Below are 24189 nucleotides of genomic sequence, written 5' to 3'. Positions count from 1 at the left end.
ACCCCCTGTGCGCATTTCCAACTGGTTTGGAAATGCCGCAAAGGCCAGCCAGAGAGAATCGGACTATGCGGAGAGGCGTTCGCTGTCCAGATTTGTCTCACGCTCTGTGCAGTCCCTGTACCACACCGGCGGCCCGGGGGCCTGGAGCCTTCTGCCCGCTAGCCAGTCAGGCAGTGAGGGCTTGGAGGACTGGTCTTCCAGAAAGGGCTTGGAAGGCGAGAGTGATGAAGATAGCAGGTCCGAAGATGAAAACGTGTCCTCCAGGCAAAGCAGCATCAGCAGGAGCTGGGCTGAGGAGGAGGGAGAAAGCTGCCTGCGGGAAGGCACAGCTCATCTGGACGAGGACGTGATCCTCACAATGCTGGGCGACCTGGAACAGGCACTTTACACTGACTTGTTAGGTAAGTCGGATTTGTTCCCCCAAAAGGAGGATGGGATTTTAAGAAGCTGCCCATTTGCGTTAGCTAAATAGCTTCCATTCTTCTGACTGGATTTTTAAAGCTGGTGACTCAAAAAAAAAAAAAAAAAAAGGATTAATTACTTGTTGCCATTATTTTCTTTGTAAAGCTGAACTTTGAGAACCAGTTGTAAAGTCTATTTGGAGAAAATAAATAGCAGCAGTCTGCCCTGGGCACTATTGGCCTGGTATCCGGGACATTCTAGACATCCATAAAGGAGTGGTTAACGTTTTAAAATTGCAAACATGTTTGTTACTTAGTAATTAACGGGACTTATTTATTGAATTTTCCTCAAGGTGACCTCCCCACAAACATGCAAGGAACAATGAAGGGGAAATGTCTTGGGGAAATGTTTTGTATAGTCAGTTTCTCCTGCTGCCTCAGTGGTATCCAAATAGATGGTCCTCGTTTGTACCTCAGTGACAAGCACCAGGCATGCTAGTAGCACTTTCAGAAATACAGAGGCCTCTTTTGACAGCTTTACTCACACATTGCTTTTTTTTTTTTTTTTTTTTTTTTTTTTTGGTGTTTGGCAAAAAAATTCTCCCAAGCGTGTACATTGTAACTATTTCAACTACTGTGTCAATGACTGTGAACTATTTTTATACTTTACAAAGTAGGCCTTTTTGATGGCCTAAGTCTAGTAATAACTTCTCACATAATCTTTAATTATTAAGCTATGAAGATATCTGGAGTAATTCTTCTGTTTTGTTTCAGTTTAGACTTTGCTGCCTGCCTAAATAGCCAGCCTGGATCCATTTTAGTTGTTATGTCTCATCAAGTGTTCTACCAAAGTGCATTTCCATCACAGGGTATCTTCTGCAAAAATCCATAAGTTTTAAACTCTTGACCACATTGTATTTTCTTAATATGTATGTTTACAAGAAAACTTCGTGTAAGACTCCCCGTATTTGAAAGAATTAAACCTGACCAGTGATCTCTTTGTTTCTGGTTCATACAGCTGATGCTAAATGTGGATGTGTTTTTATTCTCTGTGTAATCTCTCCTGATACCAGATGTTTGATGAAGCCTTCTGGAATCTTAGTGAACCAGCTTTAGAAGAAGAAAGCTTAGAGAGACAGCGGCAAATAGTGCTTGATTTTTCATGTCAGTTTGGCTTTAGAAGAGTAATGTTTCCATGGGTATGGGAATAATGATTTCTGAATCTGAATCTGAATGCACCAGGTGCTCAGACGTAGAAGATTGACTTCTTCACCATTGTGTGGTATCTGTGATGAACTGTTTCTCATGAAAGTCCTCTATGCAGTACAAAGGCATGGGAGGGAGTCTTACTCCTTAAGGATCTTTTTATTCTTTTGATCCTCTGAACTGCAGGATCAAATAATATTCATCTTTTGCCTTTAAAGTAGTAGCATTTATCTTGTTCTAAGTACCTTGTATATAAGTACTCTCGAAGATATGAACAGAGAGCCGTCCCCTGCCAGTATTTGTTGGTTGCTCTGTTAAATTATACCATGCTGTACGTGGGTGTGTATGTGACATATGCCTTTTTGTGCATAAATAACTTGGAGCACTACCGTCAGAGGGTAATCTCTCAATAGAAGTCTGTATATTCCATGGTTTTTAAACTGAGCATCTGCTTATTATATTTATGGGATTATTCTTTTTAAGGCTTCTTCCACCCCAACTTGTGCCAGTATTCAAAATGTAAGCAAGAAAGTAAGGAAGAATTTATTCAGATAGTTGTGACATGAATAATCATATCAGGATAATGAAGCCCTCCAATGCAATTTCCTCAATAATGATGCATGTTAAATTGGTAAATATATCCAGAGCACACAAGAATTTCAGGATTTCTGCCACGTGCTTGAATAGGTTCTGCTTCGGACTCAAAATGGCCTCTTCCAGGTTAATTTTTAGGCCGGGTTCCTTGAATTCATCTCTTTAGTCTTGAGCATCCTAATAGATTAGAGTCGAGTCTGTGCTGCAACTATATAGGAGAATATTTAAAAGGTAATTGGCCATGTTTTGGCTATTTTCTGCTCAAAGTATCTGTCTTAAGAGAATTTGAAAATTTCCATCCAAATCACTGTTGGGGACATCTATAAAATTAGGGTTCTCAAAATAAATCAGGCAGCTGTACTCTAAATAATAACATTTGCAAAGTAGGTGATGTAGAGGACATAATTCTCTGTGAATCAGGTTCATTCATATATAATTTGACTTCCTGTTAAAAGATGACAGTGCTGGCAGTGTTAATTACAATGTATATAATTAAAGTCTAAAAAGTAAGAGCAGGACCACACAGATTAAGTGGCCCATCTACCCCTAAGCAAAAATGTAAAAGCCACTGTTTTTCCCAAAAGAGGCCTCCTGAGTATCAGACAGGATAGTAAGGGCTTACACACATTTTCCAAAATGGCATATTCTGGAATTTAAGTTTTTAACATGGTTGTAAACTGCTTTCTCATGGCTTATAAAGTGTCTTCTGTAAGTGGAGCAAAGAGTAGGTCTCAACTGAGCCTTAGTGACTTTGGAAGTGAGAGGAGATATAACACTGAACGAATTTATCATATGTATTTTTCTCTGCTAACTTTTATTTGTCACTAAATGCGTCATTTTACCTGTGTTTTTATATTTGGCCTTTTCAGTTGAGACTCCCGTCCCTCCGCCAATCTTCTAGACATCATTTGGATACAAATTTATAGGATGTTTCAGATTTGCGTAATCCTAAAGGGGTTTGTAAAGTGTATTTAATTGTATTTTGACTTTTGCGGGTCATTCAAAACATTGACTGCTATAAATTTTGGCTTGGTTGTTATCTTCCATAACCTGAATGAGGCAGCGATTATGTTTTGTTCAATTAAGTACCAGGAGGAAAATATCTGTCTGATTGTCATGAACAGTGCAGTGTCATATGAGTGAATATCGTGATGAATAAAACCAAAGGAGGAAAGGAGCTTGTGGTTCTGAAATTGGAGAGAAGCTGTATAAACAAAAATGTATGCAGTTGGAAAAACTTAAGGATCTAAGATGCCTGTTGGATTGGAGGAAGGATATTTATTTATTTATCTATTTATTTATATATATATGTATTTGAGAGAGAGTGTGCATGGGAGTGGGGAGGGTCAGAGGGAGAGAATCTTCGAGCAGACTCCGAGCTGAGCAGGGAGCCTGGCTTTGTGTGGTGCTTGATCCTACAACCCATGAGATCACAACCTGAGCTGAAACCGAGAGTCCAGTGCTTAACCACCTGAGTCACCCAGGAACCCCAGAAGAAGGATGTTTAAAAGATGAAGGTGTGAGAAAACATTTTGTGAAATGGAACTTCTGAAAATACAATGTTCCTATAATTTATATTAAGAAGGTACTGGAAATAATTCATATATCAGTGCTGGGGTAGGGACAAGTGGTTGAAATGCAACTTGATTACAGTGTAAGAGTTCTCACAGAGGGAAGGAGGCCAAGGACAGGGGACGTGTAATGGTATATTCTGTGACCTTGTATAAGGTCAATAACTGTATTCCCTCCTCCCTCCTGTAAAGGTCATCTCAATAGTTCCCTCCCTTAAGACTTCTCAGTTCTTACCATCACTTAGAATCTTGTATTCTAATACTGGCTCTAGTGCTTCTCCAATTTTGTCTCATTCTTCACTATTTCTTTTACCCACTTGAAGTAAAATCTCTCCAGTCACCTCTGCCTTTCCTTCGGCTGTAATGATATCCTGCCCTTTAAGATTTTCCTTACATGCTCCTTCTTTATCTTCAGGGTTTTAGCAGGTTATTTAGAAGTAAAAAGTAGGCTTCTTTCTAGCCATTTCTCAAATATGCTGTTATATTTATGAGAAGGATGGGATGAAGTTCTGGAGAGATTATGATTAGAATCTCAAGGGTTATTAACAGCTCTGAGTTTTAAAGTGATGTTAATTTATGAGGTTAAGGATTGTGTGCCTTTGAATAGTGTAGGAAAAGTTTATGCCATGTGCATGAGAGTATAATACATGTTTTTTCTATCTTGACAATATATTAAGCATTTTTTTATACTTTCTAAGGTTGAAGTAGTAATGTTATTTTTAAGCGATTTTAATTGTCCAAATATTTTGTCAGTTAAAAAGTAGAGATTTACAGCCTGGCAACAGAATGGTGGATGTTTTGGCAACCATTTGGGATGAGGAAGAATGAACAACGTAGTGATGTTTGGCTGAAGAAGAAAATAGAGGAATGGGCAGTTGGTGTCTTCCAGTCTCTGAGGGTCGTTGTGAAGGCACTATAGGGTTGTTTAGTGGCTTACAGAGTAGCTAGGACCACTCGATGGAAATGAAAGGGAGGCAAATTGTCCATCCTCAGAAATGTTTTCACATTTAGACCTGTCCAAGAGTAGAAGGAGCCATTTCTTCGTAAGAGGATGCCTCTCCAATCTTGGAGGTTTCCGACAGAGGCCCATGGCTATCTCCCAGGTGAGGCATAGATGAGTTTCCTCACTGGCTGAGAGGCAAGGAGAGACATTCTCTGAAATCCCTACCAACGCTATGCTGATATTATACATGTAAAGTGGGTGCATTTGCTGTATATATATTTTTTTAATCTGGCATGAATTCTGTAGAAGAAAATGAACATCTGCCATGATGTTGAAACAGACTGTAGATATACATCTTGAACTGTCTGTGTGATGGTTTTCATATAGGAGTTTAATATATGCTATTTTCTAACTTCACTTTCCCTTTTGTTTTTCCTTTCCTTCCATTCCCTTCTCTTTTTCCCGCTATCCCCGTCCTTTACTTTCTTCTGTTCCCCTCTCCTTCTCATACCTTCCCTCCCCTTAGCCCACCCATTCCCCTATCTCCCTTCTTCCCTCCCTTCCTTTCTTCCTTCATCTTTATTTTTTTAAATTATATTAATTACTATATTAAATCTGATTGGATTAAAACTTAAAATTAAAAACAGAGATTATCAGAATGAATAATAATATAAGACTGAAATTTATGTTGCCAATATGAATACACACTTTAAATAGAGTCACAAAGAGTTTAAAACTAAAAAGATAGAAAAAATATACACCATCCAAACACAAATCATAAGAAAGCTAGTGTAATTGCATTTCTATCAGACAAAGTAGACTTCAAGCAAGAAATATTGTCCAGGTTAAAGACGGTTACTTTACAATGATAAAGTATTGAATGTATCAACTGACACGGCAATTCTGAACATAATACACCTAATAACAGAGCTTTAAAGTCCATAAAACAAAAACTGACAGAACTAAATGGGGAAGGAGATAAATTCACAATCATCACTAGAAACTTTAACAGGCAACTCTCAGAAATAGAACAAATAGATTTTTTTATTACCTTTTTTTTTTTTTTTAAGATTTTACTTATTGATTTGACACACAGAGAGAGAACACAAGTAGGCAGAGAGAGAGGGGGAAGCAGACTCCCTGCTGAGCAGAGAGCCTGATGCGGGGCTTGATCCCAGGACCCTGAGATCATGACCTGAACTGAAGGCAGAGGCTTAACCCACGGAGCCAGCCAGGTGCCCCTTTTTAATTACTTTTAAAAATTAACATGTAACATACTAGCCCCAGGGGTACAGGTCTGTGAATCTTCAGGCTTACACACCTCACAGCACTCAGCATATCACATACACTCCCCAGTGTCCATAACCCAACCACCCTCTCCCCACCCCCAACCCCCTGGCAACCCTCAGTTTGTTTTGTGAGACTAAGAGTCACTTAAAGATTGTCTCCGTCCTGACCCCATCTTGTTTCATTTTTTTCTTCCCTATCCCCCAAGTCTACCGCTTTGCCTCTCAAGTTCCACATATCAGGGAGATTATATGATTATTGTCTTTCTCTGATTGACTTATTTCGCTCAGCATAATACCCTCTAGTTCCATCCATGTCATTGCAAATGGGAAGATTTCATTTCTTTTGATGGCTGCATAGTATTCCATTGTAGATATATACCACATCTTCTTTATCCATTCATCTGTTGATGGACATCTAGGTTCTTTCCATAGTTTGGCTATTGTGGACATTGCTGCTATAAACATTCAGATGCATGTGCCCTTTCGGATGACTACATTCCTATCTTTAGGTTAAATACCCAGTAATGCGATTGCTGGGTCATAGGGTAGCTCTATTTTCAACTTTTTGAGGAATCTCCATGCTGTTTTCCAGAGTGGCTGCACCAGCTTGCCTTCCCACCAACAGTGTAGGAGGTTTCCCCTTTTTCTGCATCCTCTCCAACATCTGTCATTTCCTGACTTGTTAATTTTAGCCATTCTGACTGGTGTGACAAGGTATCTCATTGTGATTTTGATTTGTATTTCCTTTATACCGAGGGATCTGGAGCACTTTTTCATGTGTCTGTTGGCCATCTGGATGTCTTCCTTGCAGAAATGTCTGTTCATGTCCTCTGCCCATTTCTTGATTGGATTATTTATTCTTTGGTATTGAGTTTGATAAGTTCTTTATAGATATTGGATACTGCCCTTTATCTGCTATGTTGTTTGCAAATATCTTCTCCCATTCTTTCAGTTGTTTTTTGGTTTTGTTGACTTTTTCCTTTGCTGTGCAAAGCTTTTGATCTTGATGAAATCCCAATAGTTCATTTTTGCCCTTGCTTCCCTTGCCTTTGGCTGTGTTTCTATGAAGAAGTTGTTGTGGCTGAGATCAAAGAGGTTGCTGCCTGTGTTCTCCTCCAGAATGTTGATGGATTCCATTCTCACATTGAGGTCTTTCATCCATTTGGAGTCTATTTTTGTGTGTGGTGTAAGGAAATGGTCTAGGTTCATCTTTCTGCATGTGGCTGTCCAATTTTCCCAACACCATTTGTTGAAGAGACTGTCTTTTTTCCATTGAACATTCTTTCCTGCTTTGTCGAAGATTAGTTGACCATAGAGTTGAGTGTCTATTTCTGGGCTCTCTGTTCTGTTCCACTGATCTATGTGTCTGTTTTTGTGCCAGTACCATACGTCTTAATGATTACAACTTTGTAATAGAGCTTGAAGTCTGGAATTGTGATGCCACCAACTTTGGCTTTCTTTATCAACATTCCTCTGGCTATTTGGGGTCTTTTAGCTTCCATATAAATTATAGGATTATTTGTTCCATTTCTTTGAAAAATTTTGATGGTATTTGGTAGGGATTGCAATAAATGTGTAGATTGCTTTAGGTAGCATAGACATTTTCACAATATTTGTTCTTCCGATCCATGAGCATGGAACATTATCCATTTCTTTGTGTCTTCCTCCATTTCTTTCATGAGTACTTCATAGTTTTCTGAGTACGGATTCTTTGCCTCTTTGGTTAGGTTTATCCCTAGGTATCTTATGGTTTTGGGTGCAATTGTAAATGGGATCGACTCCTTAATTTCTTTTTCTTCTGTCTTGTTGTTGGTGTATAGAAATGCAACTGATATCTGTGCACTAATTTTATATCCTGACACTTTACTGAATTCCAGTTTTGGAGTGGAGTCTTTAAGGTTTTCCACGTAAAATATCATATCATCTGCAAAGAGTGAGAGTTTGACTCCTTATTTGCTGATTTGGCTGCCTTTAATTTTGTTGTTGTTGTTGTTGTTGTTGTCTGATTGTGGAGGCTAGGACTTCTGGTACAATGTTGAATAGCCGTGGTGATAATGGACATCCCTGCCTTGTTCCTGACCTTAGCGGAAAAACTCTCAGTTTTTCTCCATTGAGAATGATATTTGCTGTGGGTTTTTCATAGATGGCTTTCATGATATTGAGGTATGTACCCTCTGTCCCTACACTTTGAAGAGTTTTGATCAAGAAAGAATGCTGTATTTTGTCAAATGCTTTTTCAGCATCTATTGAGAGTATCATATGGTTCTTTTTCTTTCTTTTATTAATGTATTGTATCACATTGATTGATTTGTGGATGTTGAACCAATCTTGCAACCCAGGAATAAATCCCACCTGGTTGTGGTGAATAATCCTTTTAATATACTGTTGGATCCTATTGGTTAGTATTTTGGTGAGAATTTTCACATCTGTGTTCATCAAGGATATTGGTCTGTAATTCTCTTTTTTGATGTGGTCTTTGGTTTGGGGATCAAGGTAATGCTGGCCTCATAAAATGAGTTTGGCAGCTTTCCTTCCATTTGTATTTTTTGGAACAGTTTCAGGAGAATAGGTATTAATTCTTCTTTAAATGGTTGGTAGAATTGCCCTGGGAAGCTGTCTGGCCCTGGGCTCTTTTTTGTTTGGAGATTTTTGATGACTGCTTCTTTCTCTTTACTGGTTATGGGTCTGTTCAGGTTTTCTATTTCTTCTTGGTTCAGTTTGATAGTTTATAGGGTTCTAGGAATGCATTCATTTCTTCCAGATTGCCAAATTTGCTGGCATATAGTTGCTCCTAATATGTCCTTATAATTGTTTGTATTTCTTTGGTGTTGGTTGTAATCTCTCCTCTTTCATTTGTGATTTTATTTATTTGGGTCCTTTCTCTTTTCATTTGATTAGTCTGGCCAGGGGCTTATCAATCTTATTAATTCTTTCAAAAAACCATCTCCTAGTTTCATTGATCTCTTCTACTGTTTTTTTGTTTTTGTGTTTGGTTGAAATCTTTATGATTTCTCTTCTCCTGCTGGGTTTAGGCTTTCTTTGCTGTTCTTTCTCCATCTCCTTTAGGTGTAGGGTTAGGCTGTGTATTTGAGACCTTTCTTGTTTCTTGAGAAAGGCTTGTGTCACTATATACTTTCCTCTCAGGACCGCCTTTGCTGTGTTCCACAGATTTTGAACAGTTGTGTTTTCATTATCATTTGTTTCCATGAATTTTTTCAATTCTTCTTTAATTTCCTGGTTGACCTATTCATTCTTGAGTAGGATGCTCTTTAGCTTCCAAGTATTTGAGTTCTTTCCATCTTTTTCTTGTGATTGAGTTCTACCTTCAGAGCATCATGGTCTGAATATATGCAGAGAATAATCCCAATATTTTGGTACCGGTTGAGATCTGATTTGTGACCCGGGATGGGATCTATTCTGGAGAATGTTCCATGTGCAGTAGAGAAGAGTGTTAATTCTGTTGCTTTCAGATGGAATGTTCTGAATATATCTGTGATGTCCTGTGTGTCTTTTAAGGCCTTTATTTCCTTGTTGATCTTTCACTTGGATGATCTGTCCATTTCAGTGAGGGGGAAGTTAACATTCCCTACTATTATTGTATTATTGTCTATGTGTTTCTTTGATTTTGTTATTAATTGGTTTACATAGTTGGCTGCTCCCATGTTAGGGGCATAAATATTTAAATTGTTAGATCTTCTTGTTGGACAGACCCTTTGCGTTAGATATAGTGTCCTTCATCATCTCTTAGTATAGTCTTTGGCTTAAAATCTAATTTATCTGATATAAGGATTGTCACCCCAGCTTTCTTTTCTTTTCTTTTCTTTTTTTTTAAGATTTTATTTATTTATTGGACAGAGATCACAAGTACGCAGAGAGACAGGCAGAGACAGAGGAGGAAGTAGGCTCCCTGCTGAGCAGAGAGCCCGATGCGGGGCTCGATCCCAGGACCCTGGGATCATGACCTGAGCCGAAGGCAGAGGCTTTAACCCACTGAGCCACCCAGGTGCCCCCCCCCAGGTGTCTTTTGATGTCCATTAGCATGGTAAATGCTTTTCCACCTCCTCACTTTCGATCTGGAGGTGTCTTTGGGTCTAAAATGAATTTCTTGTAGACAGCATATTGATGGGTTTTGTTGGTTTTTTATCCATTCTGATCCCCTGTGTCTTTTGAATGGGGCATTTAGCCCATTTACATTCAGGGTAACTATTGAAAGATATGAATTTAATACCATTGTATTGCCTGTAAGGTGACTGTTACTGTATATTGTCTCTGTTCCTTTCTGGTCTACTACTTTCAGGCTCTCTCTTTGCTTAGAGGACCACTTTCAATATTTCCTGTAGGGCTGGTTTGGTGTATACAAATCTTTAAGTTTTTGTTTGTCCTGGAATCTTTTTATCTCTCTTTCTATTTTCAATGATAGCCTAGCTGGATATAGTATTCTTGACTGCATGTGTTTCTCATTTAGTGCTCTGAATATATCATGCCAATTCTTTCTGGCCTGCCAGGTCTCTGTGGATAAGTGTGCTGTCAATCTCATATTTTTATTATTGTATGTTACAGACTATTGTCCCAGGCTGCTTTCAAGATTTGTCTTTGTCACTGATACTTGTAAGTTTTTCTATTAGATTATGGGATATGGACCTATTTTTATTGATTTTGAGGGTGGTTGTGTATGCCTCCTGGGATTTGATGTTTTTTCCCTTGGCCATATTAGGGACATTCTCTACTATAATTTGCTCCAATATACCTTCTGCCCTACTCTCTTTCTTCTTCTTCTGGAATCCCAATGATTTTAATATTGTTTCATCTTATGATATCACTTATCTCTCAAATTCTCCCCTCATGGTCCAGTAGTTGTTTGTCTCTTTTGCTTAGCTTCTTTAATATCTGTCATTTGGTCTTCTATATCACTAATTCTCTCTTCTGCCTCATTTGTCGTAGCAGTAAGAGCCTCCATTTTTTATTGCAGTGCACTCAGTAATAGCTTTTCAATTTCAACTTGGTTAGATTTTAGTTCTTCTATTTCTCCAGAAAGGGCTTTTATTTCTCCAGGCAGGGTTTCTCTGATATCTTCCATGCCTTTTTCGAGCCTACCTAACACCTTGAGAATCGTCATTCTGGACTCTGGATCTGACATATTGCCAATGTCTGTATTGATTAGGTCCTCAGCCTTCAATACTGCCATTGCTCTTTTTTTGGTGTGGTGATTTTTCCGCCCTGTCATTTTATCCAGATAAGAATATATGAACGAGAGAATAAAATGGTAAAAGGGTGTTAAAGACACCAGGAAAATGTACACCAACCAAATCAGAAGAGACACAAAATTGGGGGGAGAAGGGAGGGGGTAAAAGGAAGTTTAAAAAAATTAAAGAAAAATTAATTTTTACATATATATATATGTGTGTGTGTGCGTATATATATATGTGTGTGTGTGTGTGTGTGTGTGTATTAGACTGGTGAATAGAACAGAGCCATCCACTTGATTTTGGGTGTATTTTGGTCCCTTATAAGAAAGTACCTCCCAAAATTTTAAAGAAAGAAAAACTTATATATATATATTCAAAATTAAGGGTAAAATGACAAAGGGATTGAATATGACTGTAAAGATGAAAATTTAAAAAAAATTCTAAAACAGTAATTGATCATTTGGTTGGAAAAAGAAAGTGGAGAGAATGTGCTCAGGCTGGAGACTAGAACGATGCCCTGTGCTATATTTAGGGTATATTTTGATGTATTAGAAGAAATAATATGCAAAAAAGTTTTTAGAAGATAAAACCCTATATGTATACAAAAAAATAAAGTTAGATCCAATGAAGGATAAAATACGACTATAATAATGAAGATTTTAAAAGTTTGGTTTTTTTTAGAAAGGTATTGTTTAGATAAACTAGTTAATAAAAGTTAAAATAGGAAAAGTTAAAAAAATTAGAATAAGAAAAAATAAAAATAAAAAAATTAATTAACTTTGCAAGACTAAAGAATCATCAGGAGAAGCCATGAATTCCATTCTTTGCTTTCCCTTCCTCTGGAATTCTGCTGTTCTCCTTGATCAGTGAGCTTGGTCTTGGCTGGATGTTCTTGCTCTTATTCTGGGGGAGGGGCCCGTTTTAGTGATTCTCAGATGTCTTTGCCCGAGGCCCAACTGTGCCGCCCTTGCCAGGGGCCGGCCTAGGTAATCTGCTCAGGTTTGTTCTCCCAAGCTCTTGTTACCTGAACGTTTTCTGTAGAGCTCTGGAGGACAGGAATGAAAATGGCAGCCTCCCAATCTCTGGCCCAGAGGAGCTGGGAGCTTGGTTTTCTTCTCCTCAGTGCGCCCTCCTAGAAAAGCAGTCAGTCATTCCTTTCTCCCTGGCCTCCAGCCATGCTCTGAGCTCACCCAGCCAGTGACGGAACATTTCAGTCTCTGACACACAGCCCCATTTGGAGTCTCCAAACACAGCAGATTCCTGCCTCCAGAGAACGAAGTTGGGTCTCCCCGGATCTGCCATTTGTGAGGTCCCTGCTCAAAAAGCAGTGGCCTGACTGTTCCATGGATCTCAGTTTAAGGTCACTCTGAGCTGAGAGCCTACTCCTCGGCTCCATCTCTGTATCCAGCTTCCCACTCTGATGCCTGTGAGCTCTGCTACACTCAGACACCCCCGATCCTTCTGTGACCTCGCAGGACCTGAGACCACACTGACCCTTCGAGGGTTCCACCCCTGCTTGGCCCTGGAGTGATGTCCCTCAGTGGAGCAGAGTTTTTTTTTTTTTTTTTTTTTAAAGATTTTATTTATTTATTTGACAGAGAGAGATCACAAGTAGGCAGAGCAGCAGGCGGGGCGGGGGTGGAAGCAGACTCCCTGCCAAGCAGAGAGCCTGATGTGCGGCTCAATCCCAGGACCCTGAGATCATGACCTGAGCTGAAGGCAGAGACTATACCCACTGAGCCACCCGGGTGCCCCTGGAGCAGACTTTTAAAAGTTAGAATTTTGTGCTCCGTTGCTCTGCCGCTTGTCGGGAGCTGGCCCCTCCTTCAACGGCCTCTCTTCCCGTCCCTTCATATTCACTTCTCCATGCATCCTACCTTTCAGAAAGTGGTCCATTTTATGTTTCTAGAATTGCTGCTCTTCTTTTCGATCTCCTGTTGGGTTATCGGTGTTAGGAATGCTTTGATAACTATCTAGCTGAACTCCTGCGACCTAACGTCATCTCAGTCTACTACTTCTCTGCCATCTTGACTCCTACCCCTCATCTTTCTTTCTTATTAAAATTTCTCTACTTCCTCTATTGTGTCCCCGTGTCCTTCTCAGTCTCCAAATAGACCAGTTTCAGATGGCCACTGGCTTGGAAGTATTACATGTCCATAATCAAACTTATTTAATGGCACTTCTGCATCTAAAAGACAGGTGGTGTTTGAGCAAAGCTAGCATTTGTCACATTGGAAACCTGCAGGTTTCATGCCTATTAAGCACATGCTGGGTTTAGATGCTAGGGACTTTACTGGAACTCTGGTGTCACAGGGGTATGTTGTGAGTCCCTGTAGAAAGTGTAGAAAAATCAACATATTTTTATTTAAAAATATAGCCACCCAATGTTAATAGAAGACTTATAATGGCATTGTCTCTGTAAGAAGAGGCCTCTATCTTATTCCCCAGAGCCCAAATGTGTAATTGCTACACGGCAAGTTTATCTTACTCTTCTAACTAGACCTGGAAATAGGTAATTATGAGATTAATTAGGATCCAAATAATTTCAGATTTTTAAATTAAGCTCAGTAATATGGAGTACTAAATAGTATATCACTGAATTAATCACTGTCACTTTGCAATGATTAAGGTCATGGATCTACAAAGTATTATTGTATTATCATCACTCCTCATCAGTTATTACTTGTAATGATACATTTGTTTCTATTCACATTTTATTGAATGTGAATGTAGAAAGAAGAATTACAATTTTCAGATAGTAACCATTTGGAATTTCCTACCTATTGTTATATTTTTAAGGAGAAGGGTTTATATTACTTATCTATGTATGCAATTATTCTGAGATCAGTAAATGACTTGACTGACAAATATATTATTATGTTACTTTTCCAGGTGAAGACCCTGAAACAAGAAGAATGAGAACAGTTAAAAACATAGCAGATTTGAGGCAAAATTTAGAGGAGACTATGTCTAGTCTTCGTGGGACCCAGATAAGCCACAGGTTTTTTCCTCAATTCTATGTATCGTTGGGCCAATAAAGAAAAAAAAATAACTATCAAGAACTTAACGTCTTATAAGAATAAAGAAAAAATTTAATTTCCCCTTACTATTTTCTCGCTTAAATTTTACATGACATTCAGCTGGCTACTTCTTAGCGCATATGGTAGGACTTTTTTCTCCCATCCATCTCTTCTTCCATAGAGTGTCCCTTTCAAACTAAAATAGCTACTGAAATTACCACCATCACTACCAAGTAGATTTCCATGCCTGTGACAAAGAACAGTGGGCAGAAGTTGCAGTTGAAATGCATCTGGGGCAGGAGTGGGGATGTGGGGTACAGAGAGACTCTGAAACATAGTTGGTCTCAACTTCCAGAATAGTTCTTGGAAGCCATTGGGGTTAGGTGAAGGGTTTGTTGAAACTGTGAAACACAATTTTGCTTTATCTAAAATGCAACAATGACCTTTCTTTCAAAAGCAAAAAAGCAAAACAACAATCTTCTAATGAATGCCCCATCCCACATGCTGACATCTGCAGAGGTGTTTTGCATCTCATCATGAAAGTATAATTTGACTTTCATGAAAATGACATACTTCTAAGAAATGACTCAGCTCTAGTCTTTCTTGTCTTCATGTATTCTTGGTCTATGATCCCAAGTGAATCCGAGTATAGTTCTTTCTTCATTTGTTTGCCAGCACCCTGGAGACAACATTTGACAGCACTGTGACAACAGAAGTGAATGGAAGGACCATACCCAACCTGACAAGCCGACCCACTCCCATGACCTGGAGGTTGGGTCAGGCATGTCCTCGACTTCAGGCTGGAGACGCTCCCTCCCTGGGGGCTGGCTACCCTCGCAGTGGTACCAGCCGATTCATCCACACAGACCCCTCGAGGTTCATGTACACGACACCTCTCCGTCGAGCAGCTGTTTCTCGACTGGGAAACATATCCCAAATTGACATGAGTGAGAAAGCAAGCAGTGACCTGGACATGTCTTCCGAAGTCGACGTTGGTGGATATATGAGTGATGGTGACATCCTTGGGAAAAGTCTCAGGGCTGATGACATCAATAGTGGGTAAGTGGCCTTGGTCTCTACCAACATTATGCAGACAGGGAAAGTGTTCTACTAAGATGCATGAGCTGGAGAAAAAGTAATTCAGTTAGCTCACAAAGTCATTAGAACTCATGAAAAATCAAAGTTGTTTGGGAATGTATCAGACCCTCTCTTTTGCTCATTCATGAAGAGTAAAATATCTAAAACTTCTATAAAATCTTTTCATTGTAAGCCCTTAAATCTTTCTGTTGTTAGTTGAGAGAACCAAATGTGCCCTGTGCTTTTTGGAGTGATTTTCACACAATTCTTAAGTCACAGACTTTGTAGTAAAAGATGTGGGAAGGGGACAGGAGGAGTTTTGCTGGGCTGCTGGATTTTATTTTTTCAATTTGGTTTGTCAAAACTGCCTCTAACTTCTTTGATGACAGATATTTTCTAGCTTTCTTCAGTTATGCATCTCCAGTCTAACTTGAGGGAAAATCATTTTAGAATTGAGACTTTCAATCTCTTTTGATGGTATCAGATTTTTTTTTTTTTTTAAATCATAGCCTTTGTTTTTCTTCTGTTTTCTATTGTAATCTGCAAAAATGTTGTGATTATAAAACTCTTAAAGATTTTGGCAATGTGGAATATTTAGCCCAATCTGAGAATAAGCCCCAATGGAGGCAATAGGATACTCTATTAAAGCTACTTCTATAAATAATTATAATTCCTTACAGATACAAAACCTTATCCTAACTAGCCATGATTGTATAATGCTAAGGAGAGGGGAGACTTGCATTAGAAGTCACATACATCTGGCTTCAAAACCTTGGCTCTGTAATGCAAGGAAAAGCTTCCCAAATCAATTTTATAATTTTCATGATTTCCCAAAATGCTAAATTTAGGGATTTGACCTACTTTTTGTCCTTATACATCTGAGAGGACCAGCATCAGAAAGCATTCTTCTATATGAATAACCTTCCTGACTTCCTTCATGAAAGAAAAGAAAAGAAGAAAAGAAAAAAGAAAATCTTATTTGAAAGGTGACAGACCTAAAAAAAAAAAAATTACAGAAGAGCTTTCGATCAGATGTATAGCTCTGCTGTGATGTCCCCATATCCAGTGCTTTCATACGCGCTCCTTCCCAGATGCCTAAATTCCAACAGTATAGAATTAGGGAGACAGATTGCAGTCAGTTAGGGTAGGAAGTAGTTGAGATGCTGCTGGAGTCAGAGTCTAATTTAAATTCCTTTCTATGATTTGCTATCTGTGGATGCCATAGGGGCTTAATTTGCCCAAACTCTTTGTTTTCTGTAATAAGGATAAAATTGCAGAATCTCCACAAAATTATTAGGAATTAAGGAAATAACCCACAAAATTGTACTTACTCAAAGCCTGTCGCAGTATGAGAGTTGAGTAAATTTGTCATCAGCATCATAATTCCATTTATTATCATTAATAATCACACTAACTTGTAGATGTTATTGTTATCATTTTTGTCCATATTAAATACCATCTGGGGGTGAGGATACCCAGTTTGGGCAGCACAGGAACATTGAAAGCATGAATCTTTTCTCCTGTCTCTCCCTTTTCTCACCCACTGTTTCCACTCTCACTCCTATCTTCTCCTCTTTTCTTTCTTCATCTCTTTAAGTGAGAGCATATGTGTTTTTATATTCACTACTGGATGAAGATTTATTTTTTATTTAAATTCAATTAACTATCATATAGTATATTATTAGTTTCAGAAGTAGAGGTCAGTGATCTATCAGTCTTTTTTTTTTTAAATATTTTATTTATTTATTTGACAGAAAGACACAGCAAGAGAGAGAACACAATCAGGGGTGTGTAAGAGGGAGAAGCAGGCTTCCCACTGAGCAGGGAGCCCGATGCAGGGCTCAATCCCAGGACCCTGGGATCATGACCTGAGCTGAAGGCAGCCCTTAATGACTGAGCCACCGAGGCACCCCTCATCAGTCTTACATAATACCCAGTGCTCATCACATCACCTGTCCTCCTTAATGTCCTTCACCCAGTTACCCCATCCCCTTAGACCCCTTCTCTCCAGCAACCTTCACTTTATATTTATGGTTAAGGGTCTCTTATGACTTGTCTCCCTCTCTGATTTCATCTTGATTTATTTTTCCTTCCCTTCCCCTATGATCCTCTGCTTTTGTTTCTTAAATTCCACATATCAGTGAGATCATATGACAGTTGTCTTTCTCTGATTGACTTATTTCGCTCAGCGTAATGCCCTCTAGTTCCATCCACGTAGTTACAAATGGCAAGATTTCATTTGTTTTGATGGCTGCATAGTATTCCACTGTATATATAACCATATCTTCTTTATCCATTCATCTGTTGATGGACTTCTGGGCTCTTTCCATGGTTTAGCTGTTGTAGACATTGCTTCTATAAACATTGGGATGCAGATTCCTCTTTGGATCACTACATTTGCATCTTTGGGGTAAATACCTAGTAGTGCAATTGCTGGGTCTTAGGGTAGCTCTATTTTCAATGTTTTGAGGAACCTCCATACTGTTTTCCAGAGTGGCTACACTAGCTTGCATCCCCACCAACAGGGTATGAGGGTTTCCCTTTCTCTGAATCTTCGCCAACACCTGTTGTTTCCTGACTTGTTAATTTTAGCCATTTGGTGTGAGGTGGTATCTCATTGTGGTTTTGATTTGAATTTGCTGAGTAATTGTTCATGAGTCAGGTGGCAAAGTGGGGTGGAATGCTAGGTGGGACACTGTGGTTTCAGGATTCTTGGGGCCACAGGAAGATAGGGGTGCCTGACTGCATCAGAGTTCCCAGGCACTGGAGCGAGGGAGCTGGCTGCAATCAGTTAGCTTAGGAGTGGGCTCTCACCTTGGTGTTGCCATAAACCATGAATTGCAGCACGGTTTGATGACAGCTCTCTGAGCCGGGGCACAGCAAGCAGGTGAACTGCAGGGAGACCCCCTCTTCCATCCCCCTGAATAAAGATTTAATTATATACACAAATATAGCATATTTATACACACACATATATACATATACATAGAATATACACACAGACAGACAGACACACACACACAGAGGCAGTCAGTCTCCTTATTTGCAGTAGTCACCACATACACTGAATTAGTGAATATTGAACCATTGCTCCTAGGGGAGATACAGACATAGTTCCTGTGAGCTTTGGGTCACAACATTTTTATCAACTCATCAGAATATAATTTTTTTTTATGTGTATTTCAGTTTAAAGCCACCTTATTTGTGAATTAATACGTATTGTAGACTCATTAACATTGAGCTCATGCCTTCACAGCACTGTAATTCATGTCTAAATGAAGTTTATCTAACATAGTTTTCCACAAGACACACCACAGCCTTCCTACACTTAGGGACACAAGAATACCTCAAGACTACACTTGAGGGGGCATTTTAAGCAGCAGAATCTCCAACAGGGAGCACAAAAATGCAGGAAATGTGGCTCTAAAGAAGCCTGTAAAAAGGAGACATTGACAGTAAGGGAGCTGAATCAGGAGGGGAGAATGTCACCTTATTTATTTGACCTCAGCTGGGAATGTCCTCACGGGCAACTCAAATTGCTGCTCTGCGCCTGTCTGTGAATGATCATGGAAGTGTTGCAGTTATTGATTTACAAATTTTAGCAAGTAAGCAAATTTGTGAATATGGAGTTTGTGAATAATGAAGATTGACTATTTATTTATATACACAGAAAATGCTTATCTGGGGAGAGAAAACATGCATATCTTGGGAGCAATTTAAATCAGAAATCAATGGACATTGACAATGCAATGTGTGAGTAATTTCAAAAGTTTTGTACAGATAAAAACTTAGCTAAAAGTTCAGAAGAAAGAGAAAGTATTAAATCCAGGCATGAGATAGAAAGGAGGGGATAAGAAAAGGAAATAGTTTCATTTAAATAGCTATAGAGGAGGGAAATGTATTAAGAGAATATCTGTAAGAAAAGGAGAAATATTGTAGAAAGAATGTCATTCAGTGAACTTGACCAAAATATAGTTTTTAGAATCAGAGGGACAGTTGGATTAGAGGACATTCACTGACCTTTCCTTTAATCGAGATTCATGGAATCTGAATATTTAATTTTGAGAGAGAGGGTCTATTGTGACAGGCCTCAATAACATTATGCTTAGAAATTTAAACTGTGTACTCTAAGCAGTGGAAATCACGGTTTCTTAAGATTATTTAGTAGCCACCCAGAATAGGTCATGAAGATGATTTCTGAAAGTGCCCCTCAGGGGAAATCTGCAAAATGTATTCAGAGGAGAAGCTCTGATGGTAGATTTCAGACACTACTGCAGAACTTGAGGCCAAGGTCTGTAGGCCAGAAATATAGGAGTAGCCCTGATGGGGATGAAAGGAGCGGAAAAGCTTATATGGGAGAAAGCACAGAGGAGAAATTCAGAAAAAGTGATAGGCTACTCATAAGGGCTTAAGAGAGGCAGTGAATTCAGATAAGATGCCCATTTTGTAAGCACCAGAAATGGGAAATTATAGCTTTAGAGAAAATAGGCAGAAAAAGAGGCTTTTTTTTTTCTTTTTTGAGAAAGCAGAAGGGAGATGATGAGTGTAGAGTTAGAAACATAGAGTTGATGACATTGTGGTATAAGTTGGAAAAGCAGTAGTTTTCAGGGTAGAGATATGATGACAAGTGTGGTCTCCTATAGAAGAAGATAATGGAAATTGTGGGAGGTGTGTGGACTTCTGGGAAAAGAATAGAGAGAAGGATCCTGAGCTGAAGTGTGTATCCAGAATATATTTCTGAGTTCACCCTGTATGCCAGGCAGCATTTTGGGGCTGTGTGTGCAGGAGTGTGCAATATAGGCAAAATACCACATGACTCCCATGCTAGTGTTTTTTATATTTTCATAGGTGCTCATTTGTTCAGTGAATGTGTAACTAATATATACACGTTTGTAAGTAAGTATGTGTGTATACATTCTTAGATTAGTAGTTTTTTCTTAAGGCAGTTTTTAAAACAGCTGAGTTCTATACATAATAATATATATTACAGGCATACCTATACTCAGAAGCATTTTGTATTTTCCAGGATTCCCGCTGTATTAGTTAACAGTTACTTCTGTAAGCAAGAAATCTCAAAATCTTGTAACTTAACCCAGAGTTGATTTCTCCTTCAAAAAAAACCCTCACTGGTATTTCTGTCCTTCAGTTGGGAATGTCCACCATATAGTCTCTCAGAGAACAAGATTGAAGTGAATAATTCTGTTACCATCCCACCGGCTTTCCAGGATCACCCTGAGCATTGGTATTCAATACGTAGGGGGCAAAAGAGAAGAAGAATCTTGGTGTGAGAGTATTTCATATGTACCAGGCTTACAAGTGGTGCAGATAACTTCTACACACATTCCCTTATTCAAAGCAGCTGAATGGCCACATCTAATTAGAAGGAAGGCCAGTAGATATGGTGCAGCTTTATGCCCAGAAGGAAGAGGAAGTTGTTTGATGAGAGCTGGGTAGTTTCTGCTGAATTCACTCATGAGAAAGAAGAAGGAAAAAAAAAAAAAAAAGTTATGTCCATTGTCCTTCCTACTTGTTTCCTGCTTCAGTGGAAACCCAGTTCAGACTTCTGTTCACTTTTGTTCCCTATCAGTCTTTCAAATAAAGTCTTGGATAGAATGAGCCTATTTAAATGTACATCATTGGTCCACGTGTTTTATGGTGTCATCCCTATTCAGTATATTTAAAGAAAAACTAAAAAACCCACAAATCCTATATGAAAGCTTCCCCTGGTGATGGTGACCTGTTGAGCATTAGACATTTTCTCTTTCCTGTGGCGGAATCCAGAACACTGAAATTTAAAGAATGACCTGGAGTTCTGTCCCCTGGGTGAGAGGTGAGTAGGCAGGGTCAGCAGATGATACGGCTGGTCATCGTAACTCATCGTGCTTAGGAGTGTTGTGTGGAGAATACCCCATGGTGTGTTGTGCTTCATTGCTCACCAGTTTACACAGAAAATTATTGACATCTATAGGATGTAGCTCGATGCCTCAGCCCAGAATTAAAAGGAGGGAAGATGAGAGGGCTAGAGATATCCCAGGGGGAATTTTAATTTGATGATGTTTTAAGTGAGAAAAAAGGGCATTGAAATGTCTGTGCTACAGTTCATGAAAAAATTGAGTCACAAAGTTAATTTTCTGTTCCCAATTTTTATAAGTGTGTTTCAGCGATTAAAGGGACAAAGAGCTCAAAAGACACAGTAATGAATGAAGGTGTTTAAGATTTTTTTCCTCATGTAACCACAAGGAATGTCATGAAGTGAATGGGAATGGAGTTTCATTTTTTCATGTACCTTAGACAGAACTCAGAAAACTAGTTAATCGGCATTCTGAGAACTCAGAATTTCCTGAAGCATGTAAAGACTTATCTTTTTCTTCTCTTTCTGAAATTACTTTAAACACTTGGGAATGTGAATCTGCCAGTAATTAGGATTTAGTCAGAAGAAGGCCTCTTACTTATAATGAGTCTCTGAAAACACCTCCATTTATGAAATAAAAAAGGAACGTGCTGGAAAATTGGGGAGAAAGTTACGTTTTTTAATTGGGTGGCAACTGATGTGATCTGCAGGTGTCACAGTATAAATAGTTGAGTCAGAACATAACCTAAAATTCTACTTTAAGTCATATGGCCCAAACACAAAGTAATTTAATTCTGGGAAGTGACCTTTTTACAAAGGAAGGTGAATACTTTTATCTTTCTTCTCCCTTGATACTCCCTCCACTCACCCTTAGTAAACTTGAGGGTGTGAAGCATGTGTACCATTGGGAAGAGCAGGTTAAAGTGTTGGGGTGAAAGAATATATGTGACAAACCATGGACTCCTAATTGTAGTGCTTCTACTCCTTTCATATTCAAGATGGGAGAGTTATGTTTGGTGGAGGTGGTGGTCCTATTGGAAAGATAGCTGATAGTACAAGCCAACCCGGACATGGCACTTACTCTGTGCTAGACAGCATTCTGTGCCTTTGACATTTGTTGACTCATTTATGTCTCACCGTAACTGTAAGAGGTAAATATATCATTATTATCTCCATTTTACCAATGAAGCAGTGGAAGCATGAATAGTTTAAGTGACTTTAGTAGCTGGAACTCAGAAAATGAACCAGTTTCTGGGAATTCAAAATTTCTTAAAACAGGCAGTGCTAGACTTGAACCCAGCATTCTGACTCCAGTCTGTACTCTCAACCATCGTGACATGCTGACCCTGTGAGATTGTCGACATGTCTACATGTACACATTTCTCTCCTAGAAGTTATTTTTTTACAAAAGAACAGAGCTTCACAGCCATCATTCATTATTAGTATAGTTTTTTTTTTTTTTTAAGCTAGCATGTATGATCTAGGGGACAGTAGTTAATATTATCTGTGTTCATCAAAAAGAAGATGCCGAATGGTTGTGCCTTTGAGGGTTAAAAAAAAAGCCTGTGTGTTCATGTCATTAAAAAATAGCTAATTGTGGGGTGCCTGGGTGGCTCAGTCATTAAGCATTTGCCTTCGGCTTAAGGTCATGGTCCCAGGGTTCTGGGATCGAGCTCCGAAGCCTGCTTCTCCCTCTCCCACTCCCCTTGCTTGTGTTCCCTCTCTGGCTGTCTCTCTCTCTGTCAAATAAGTAAAATTTTTTTTTAAAAAAAGAAAGTGAATTGTAACATATAGTGGCTGACATGAAATTTGACTGTAAAAACACAGAATTCTAAAAGTTATGGTACAAGCCTAGGTTTTCGATCTTCCCAAATCCCCATGAAAACAGAAAAAGCAAATAGCCAGCAAAACCAAAAAAATCACAATCATTGTTCACACATAAAAGCTGATGACAAAGTATCATCTCAGCCCCCAAGTATAAACAGCTGAGGACAGACATCCAAGAGCCAAAGGATGGTATCACTTTCTGTTTCAGAGGAAATAGAGGTAGGCACTGGGGCATCTGGTAACAGGGAGAACAGAAGAACCCAAAATAGCCAGGAAACTGACTAGAAAACACACAAAGCATTTGAAGTTGGCAGCTGAAGCTGGGAGGGCTTTGGACCCCTTGACCAGCCAGGGAGAATAAAGGCAGAAGGTCATGTCTGAACAGAATAGAACAGTCTAGTTCCTATGAACTAGTTCATTCAGGTGCCCAACGACAACCCCCTTTCAGGACAGGACCCCACACTAAGAGACACCTTCTGGGAGCAGAAGCAAATTGGGAAAAAAAAAAAAATTGGCAATGAAGGTGAATGTGATAGTCTGGAAGAAAGTGAGAGATGGAAACAGAATCCAAAAATCTCAAAAAGCTAATGACTGCTTTTTAAAAACACTATACAAAAACAACAGAGGCAGTTACTGTGTCAAGTTGGAAAGGTATCTGCATTGTTTCTTTTTATTCAGAAAAATGAATTTCACATAAAAATAAGCTGGAGAAAAGTGTCAAGATAAAACCCTATAGAAGCCACAAATACATGCAACACATGTAACTAATAAAGGATTAGTATCAATGAGGAAAGAAAAAAGGAAGACAGAACATAGCATTGAATCCAATAGAAAAATGAGCAAGAGAAAGTAAGTAAACCAGAGAAAGGCAAATACCATAGGATTTCACTCATATGTGGAATTTAAGAAACAAAACAAATGAACAAAGGAAAGACGAGAGAGAGAGAGAAACAGATCAAGAAACAGACTATTAACCATAGAGAATTGATGGTTGCCAGGGGGGCGGTGGGCAGGGGGATGGGACAAATGGATAAAAGAAAAAAGAGTACATTTATCATGATGAGCACGGAGTAATGTATAGAAGTATTGAATCACTGTATTGTACACCTGAAACTAGTGTAACACACTACATGTTAACTAGATTGGAATTAAAATTTTAAAAACTTAAGACTATTTTAAAAATGAGCAAAAGATAAAAACAGACCTTTTTTTGATGGGTTATTG

General features: G+C 38.9%; 1 protein-coding gene across 1 annotated transcript in view; it reads left to right on the top strand.

The window, feature by feature from the left end:
• NAV3 (neuron navigator 3) overlaps positions 1-24189 on the top strand; it is a gene marked incomplete at its 3' end in the record, with an annotated part of 387672 nt that overhangs the window by 199824 nt on the left and 163659 nt on the right. The window contains exons 10-11 of the mRNA XM_080811183.1: positions 14083-14191; positions 14886-15269. Of these exons, the coding sequence (XP_080667309.1) occupies positions 14083-14191; positions 14886-15269 (493 nt within the window). The remainder of the gene's footprint in view (positions 1-14082; positions 14192-14885; positions 15270-24189) is intronic.

Source organism: Martes martes, assembly GCF_963455335.1.
Source record: "Martes martes genome assembly, chromosome: 8".
In the NCBI taxonomy this organism is placed as follows: Eukaryota; Metazoa; Chordata; class Mammalia; order Carnivora; family Mustelidae; genus Martes; species Martes martes.
Note: the sequence above shows the minus strand (reverse complement) of the source record. Positions and strands in the feature narration are given on the sequence as shown.